A 6870-nucleotide genomic window follows, 5' to 3' on the forward strand; every position below is an offset into this window, starting at 1 on the left:
TTATTACTATAGATCAAAATGGTTAATATCAATAAATATATGAATGGTACTATATAGTGTTATACCATAGAAATAATAGGCAAGAGAGGGAGAGTTGAGAGAGAGAAAGAGAGGGAAGGGGAGAGAGGAGAGAGCGGGGGTTGTACGGTGTGACAGATGAAAAGTCCATGACAGCACTATGCTATAGCAGCATAACTAAGGCATGGTGAAGGGTAGTCGACACCAGCGCAGGTATGGTCAGTGACCACCATTGCACGCATGACTGGGGTGCCAGTCACACGAGGAAACAGCAGGGTGGTCCATTCCAAAAAACCCTGAGGTGGTTGAAGTTCCACACTGCACCATACCTAACTATGGGAGGCACTAAAGAGGTATGTTTTAAGTCTAGACTTAAAAATAGGGAGGGTGTCTGCTAATCGAATTAAGGGAGGGAGATTATTTCAGAGGACGGGTGCGCGGTGCAGAAAGCTCTGCCTCCTACTGTAGTTTTTGAGATTCTTGGGATTACAAGAAGTTCAGTATTTTGTGATCGAAGCGGTCTAGATGGGTTGTATGGGACTAGGAGATCTTTAATATATTCAGGTGCCCGGCCATTTATGGCTTTGTATGTTAGAAGTAATATTTTGAAGTCAATGCGACTTTTAACAGGTAGCCAGTGTAGAGATGCTAGGATGGGGGAAATAGTTCTAATAGTTTAGTTCTAGTGAGTGTGCGAGCAGCTGAATTTTGTATAAACTGTAGCCTAAGCTCTTTAGACAGGTATTATTGCATCGAGCGTATAGAGCATTGCAATAGTCTATCCTTGAGGTGACAAAAGCATGGATTCATTTCTCGGCATCTGGTAAGGATAAGGACTTCCTTATCTTTGAAATGTTTCTTAAATGGTAAAATGAAGTTTTGGTGATCTGTTTTATGTGATTATTTAGTGATAGGTCCTGGTCAATTATAACTCCTAGGTTTTTAACACTTGTGGATAAAAAGCAGGAAATTGTTTGCCATCCATGTCTTTATGTCTCTTATCCTGTACATGTGTCAAGTTTGGCTAACGGGGTTAATTCATCAGGCCAGTATTTGAGAACCCGTGAAATATCCACTGGAATTTTGTTTCTTTCTATTATGTGTTCTCATGTTTAAATGGCTATAGCCTACATTTAAAACAATGTATTAGCTAGAAATGATGCCACATGTCTACATTCAATGCTATTTAAAGGAAAATTCCGGTATTTAGCACTTTGAGTCCGTTTTCTGGTTTGTTTTGGATGAACTAGAGTGGTGGACACCGAAATTTTGACGATTGGTCCTGTCTCGACTTTTCTGACTCGTTTTGAATCGCCTTTGACTACTCAGAGTGGCTGCCAACAGGCATACTCAAACATGTCCTAAAACAACCCTTAACGTTCGTTTTCAAAACTGTGCAACTCACCAGGGGGAGTAAAACCTCAAAAAAAGGCCCAAAATTGCATAAAATGTTGCCATCCCCTCTGCTGTCAGATGTAACCACAGCAAAGTAACAATCCATGCCATCAAAGATGCATCCAATGTTAGTTTTAAACTGGAGTTACAAGGCGTAAGGTGTGACTGGTGTCAGTCCAGGACTGCACATATCCACTATGTCACATGCCTGCCCAAAAAATACCAAAATAGCAATATTCAGACCTGAGTATCTCCGATGAGCAACCTCCTTTTTTCAAAATTCTTTCTGCACATGAAAGGACCATCTGTGGACTTTATAAATCATAGGACAACGACTTTTCATTGGCAACAGTAACCAACAATATAAAATATTAAGAAGAGCTCTTTAATTTCATTGAGTTAAATCGAAACAATGTCTTTTAGTGCTCGTGGACTGATAGCCATAACCCAGATAGCAAAATCAGATTGGCAGATAGCAGACCGCTGGTGGTATGCCGCCAGTGGCGTGCCACTTGTGGTCCACCGTTGGATCACCATCTCTTTAAATTTAACTTGTAATGAATATTAAGAAAAGTTAATAAAATGATATATGGAGTATAACTGAACAAATGAACAAATATTTTAGACCAATAGTGGCAAAATATTGGGCAATTTGTCTGCGATCTGTCAGCAGACCGCCAGAGAACCGATGAGCAAAATGCCAGCAGACCGCCAGCTATGCCCCCAATGGACTGACAGTGGTCCTTGCTATCTGGGAGGCTACTGACAATAGAGCTGGTAAGTCCCGCCCATCCGCTAAACCCCCAGTGGACCTCTAGATTGAAAAATCGTCAATGCAAGTGAATGTGAGAAAATAATTATTTTCTAGTCCCGTTTGATTTGTGCCATGAATGTGAACATATGTCGTCTGTGAATTTTTAATATAATTTTTCATGTTACGAGTTTGACAGTATATTATATGATTCTTCGGCTATCAGTTGTGGAAAAGACATAACGAGAAAGACTACATGTCGCCTGTGACGTGAGCTAATCGCTAACATTAGCTGAGATGCTAGTTTTTGTAACGGCAGGAATAAACACACATGGTAACAAAAATATTTGAAACATGTCTAGCTTCACTCAACACATTAACACTACGATACAGTGTGATTGTAAAGTTGTATGGTTCACTGTGTTCAAAGTCGATCTTAATAACCCTCTACATCTCGACCAACTGATGGTTGTTATGGGAAACTAGTGATCTGTCGTCTAGCGGAAAGTTGTAGTCCACAAAGTGCTCTCACACAAAGTTTAACCCCATCAAACTTCTACCCGCTCAATTGTAGCATTCTTTACACGAAAATTTATATTAAAAATTCTCAGACAACATATGTTCACATTCATGGCAAAATTCAAACGGGACCAGAAAATAATTATTTTCTCACATTCACTTGCATTAACGATTTTTCAATCTAGAGGTCCAGCGGGGATAGCAGAAAGGGCGGGATTTACCAGCTATATTATCATCCCGGCCATAATTTGAGGATTTACGGGTAGGATATGCCGAATTGTGTGATGCGTCTGAACAGCAGCATCTGGTGGTTGAATGTCATGTCTTATCTATCATCGTTTGCCAAACATTCTAATTCAAAACTGTAAATCTTACACAAAAGTATGAAATAATTTAAACTTCATTCACTCTCCGTGTATACAGTAGATCAAGACAGACTTGCGGGACAGGCTGCAGGCCAACAGTCTGACAGCCTGCATGAAAATAAGCATAAATGGTCCGCATTTGTAAAAGAGTGCAATTACCAAAGGGCCCTTGTTGTTTTGCACTTTCTTTTGCACTTGAGTGTTGTATAGTTTGTATAGTGTTTGTTAAAATTGCACACATTCATTTCTTGTTTCAGTTGTTGTTTAGCACTTTTTAATACAAATATTTTGTATAGTGTTGTATATTTTGTATAGTGTTTGTTTGTTAAAATTGCACATTGCAACTGTTATTTTGATAAATAATTGTATAGGCCTACATAATTTTATAATTGTTTAAATGTGGTACACATACTTTTAGTATATGGCACAAACATAACCTGATGTAATTTACAGAAACAGAGTTGTACTGTGATTTAGATTCCAGCAACAGTACTATAAAAAGACAGTATCATGCTGATATTTTACAGGAAAAGATATGCTATAATTTCACAAAGCCATACTGCAATTGTACAGCTAACTACTGGGATATAGCTCACAGCTATTTACTGTAATTATATTGTACAGTATAAATACTGTAATAATCAGCGTTGTGCCTGAACGCGTTCATTGAACGATAGTTCATGAACTCATTCATATTTTTGGCGAACGTGAACTGAACGTAGTGTGTTACTGACTGATGAACGTTACTGTGAACTTGTTCATTGGTGTCTGTGAACAGCACGCTCTCTCAGTTTAACTTCGTTCAATAAGGTGCCAGATTTCTATAGAGTCTTCCAGGCGAAAACCGGGCTAAAACACATCGTAAACAGCGGAAAAAACACACAATCTGGCAACATCAGCCACCAGTGTCGCACCGCTGCATGTGTCATCAAAACAAAAAGCAGCATGCAAGGAGGCGTAGCCTATGATCAGTTAGACGAGTTTATGACCAGGGCCTAGTTCCGCGAAAGCATCTTAAATACAGCTTTGCTCTCGGTCCGGACGACATTGTATTTGGGTTCCGTCCCCGGACCGAGATCCGCCAGTTGAGTATGTCTGGCCTACCGTTTAAACTTCGGATCTAGGCCTACACATTAATTCACATCAATACGAAAATAGAAACACTTTGACATCTGCATGTAAGCATCCCAAGTAGGTTATATAGGCCTACCATACACAGACATAAATAATTGTAATTATTTAAGATTAGATTGTTTAAGATTAGATGCAATAATTTTTCGCTGTGTCACTTAAGAACATGTTTGAAGAAAGAAGTCGAGTAAGAAAGTGAGGAAATGTATAGGCTTAGATTTTGATGCAGTAGGCTACTAGGCCTACAACCATGTTCCTTTCTCTGCTTTTACCTCATAGGCCTAATAAAATATATCCCTCACTTAGCAAAGATAATGGCAAACTATTCTGGCAACGTCTCGTTTCATAACTGGATTGCATTTTTGTCCGCTTTTCATCACATTATTATGACCATTAAATGTAGGCTATAGGCTACTATTTTGCACGCTAAAATCTGATTTATCAGGTAAACACAATAAAGAATGGGAACATAAATTGGATTATGTATTCTAAATTGTAATTCCTCTGTCCTGTTGGTAACCTCAGTGAGAAGTAGGCCTACTGTTAAGACGCTCTTAGCCGGTAACGAGAACTCTGGAGCACTCTACGAGTGTTTTCACGACGCTCTTAAGCTATGGTTTCGGGAAACAGTCGGCAAATCTTAAGACGTTCGTAAGAGGGACTTTACGACGCTCTTAGGCTTAAGATGCTTTCGGGAAACTGGGCCCAGGTCGGTAAGGATGGAAAAAATCTTCTACTGTCTGTATAAACTTTGCCTGCCGGCTTTCAAAAAGAAAATCCGCACTTAGTCACATCCACAGCAAACCTGAAACGGCACATTGAACTGAAGCACGCGGCTAGCCTTTCAAGGTATGCAAGCAAATAAAAAATCAAAAGACAGTCAAGACAGATCCTCGACCCAAATCCCATTAACTGCGTATAGCGGCTCCATTGTCATCTCCCAGCCGCAGCTGGACAACCTAGTGGTGCAGTATATTGTCGGAGACCTGCAGCCTTTGAGTAAAGTGGAAAGCCCAGCTTTCATAAACTTAATTAAGATAAAATAATTGCTGTCTGTGGTTCGATATGGGCTGTGGCAATCATTTTGGAACTGTGAACTTAGTTCAACATTTTTAATTATGAACTAGTATAAATTAATAAATAAATGAATAATAGGCTAAATTAGCTGAACTAGTTCATTTTAAAATTTGTGAACTGAACTTTGAACTAGTTCATGTAAAAAGTGAACTTTCCCAACACTGGTAACACTGGTATTGGCGAAATTGTTGCCAGTATGTTCCTGTAATTTTACAGCATTCTTACAGTGCACATGTGGTGCTCTCCGTTCTGTGTTTTGGGTCTTTCAAGAGGGGACTAAAGGCATATCTGTTCAATATGCACTTAGTTTATTAGTAGGGCCTACTTCTTGTGCGTTATGGTTTGTATATTATAGTAGGCCTATTTGTTAATTTCATTAGGCTATTGATTGAATTTACATTGTTGTTTATTATTTCTATTCTCCTTAATGTAGTCTTTGGGCCTACCCATTTTTAAATTGTTTACTGTTCAATTTAACTATTTTATTGTTATTTGTATGTCGCTTTGGACAAAGGCGTCTGCCATATAGATAGATATGGCTCTGGTCTATACCATAGGCTAGGCTAAACAATCAAGGTTGGCACATAGCTTAATCATAATGTCCATTTCATCGCGTTTTGGACGCCTGAGCGAACATTCGTTTAGAAAGTGCCCCACTACCCACACACGACAAGGAGGATTCACAATTCATTACTAGACTTTAAATATCTGACAGTCTGTTTTTTCTTTTTTATGAAGCCTAAGCCTAAATACAACTAATCTAAATGGAACGCTATGTGTTAACCTGTTGAGGAGTGAATTATTTTCCAGGTTCCTTCTAGAATTCTACGCAAACGATCTATAGCGTTCTACAGTTTCAGTGTTCTTTATATCGATACAGTCTGTGGGGAGGGTATTGTCGCAGCATCATAGTGCGGAATTCTCGGTTAGCGAACATTCTAATCACATATGTGACCGTAGGCCTAGGCTACTCAACAGGATAAGCTGTGGACATTTCCTAGACATCTTGGAGACAACCCATATATCACTCCTACCTGTCTCAATGGCGCTGGCAGGCTTGAGAGTCACCACCACACAGATAACGGCGAACACTTTTGACAGGTGTTGTACAAGTTCGTCTTGGCTCACTTTGGCCATCTTTCAGAATCCGTCCAAACGTTCAAGCGGAGTAGCCTAACTCGTGTCGACTCTGCTTTGCCCAAAGTGAGAGTTGATACGAAAATTTAGGGTTTGTCGCATGCACAACGCAAACATTTCGTGGATTGCGCAGTGACGACGATAGATGGTAATTAATAATTATGAACTACTTATGGTACACTATAGGCCTGGGGTGATCACTCTTCTTTAGCTACAACGACAGACTTCGAAACAAGGCCTATTTGTATACTCTTATTTCCATGGCAACATTCAGAGTATCTGTCGGGGGCGTCCTTTCCTCCCACCCAGACACCTTAGGGCTATAGCCTATGCCTAATAAGCAAACTGATCTCATAACTAAGATGTTAGTGTGGTCCCATATGTCATGTAATGTAGACTTCCCTGCATGAAGCTTGAGGTAAAACAGTAGTCTATTGGAAGATTATAGGTTCAATTTTAATTTTTGGACCCCTGCCC

At 39.6% G+C, this 6870-nt stretch overlaps 1 protein-coding gene across 3 annotated transcripts in view; it reads right to left on the reverse strand.

Annotated features, from left to right (window-relative positions):
* The window catches only part of ldlrad2 (low density lipoprotein receptor class A domain containing 2), a 28242-nt gene extending 21625 nt beyond the window's left edge, over window positions 1–6617 (reverse strand). For all 3 annotated transcript variants that reach the window (XM_042088905.1, XM_042088904.1, XM_042088906.1), the window contains exon 1: window positions 6291–6617. In XM_042088905.1, coding sequence (XP_041944839.1) covers window positions 6291–6393 — 103 coding nt within the window. In that variant the 5' untranslated portion in view covers window positions 6394–6617. The remainder of the gene's footprint in view (window positions 1–6290) is intronic.
* Between the last annotated feature and the right edge of the window lie 253 nt (window positions 6618–6870).

The sequence above is a fragment of the Alosa sapidissima genome, chromosome 4, assembly GCF_018492685.1.
Source record: "Alosa sapidissima isolate fAloSap1 chromosome 4, fAloSap1.pri, whole genome shotgun sequence".
Classification (NCBI taxonomy): domain Eukaryota; kingdom Metazoa; phylum Chordata; class Actinopteri; order Clupeiformes; family Clupeidae; genus Alosa; species Alosa sapidissima.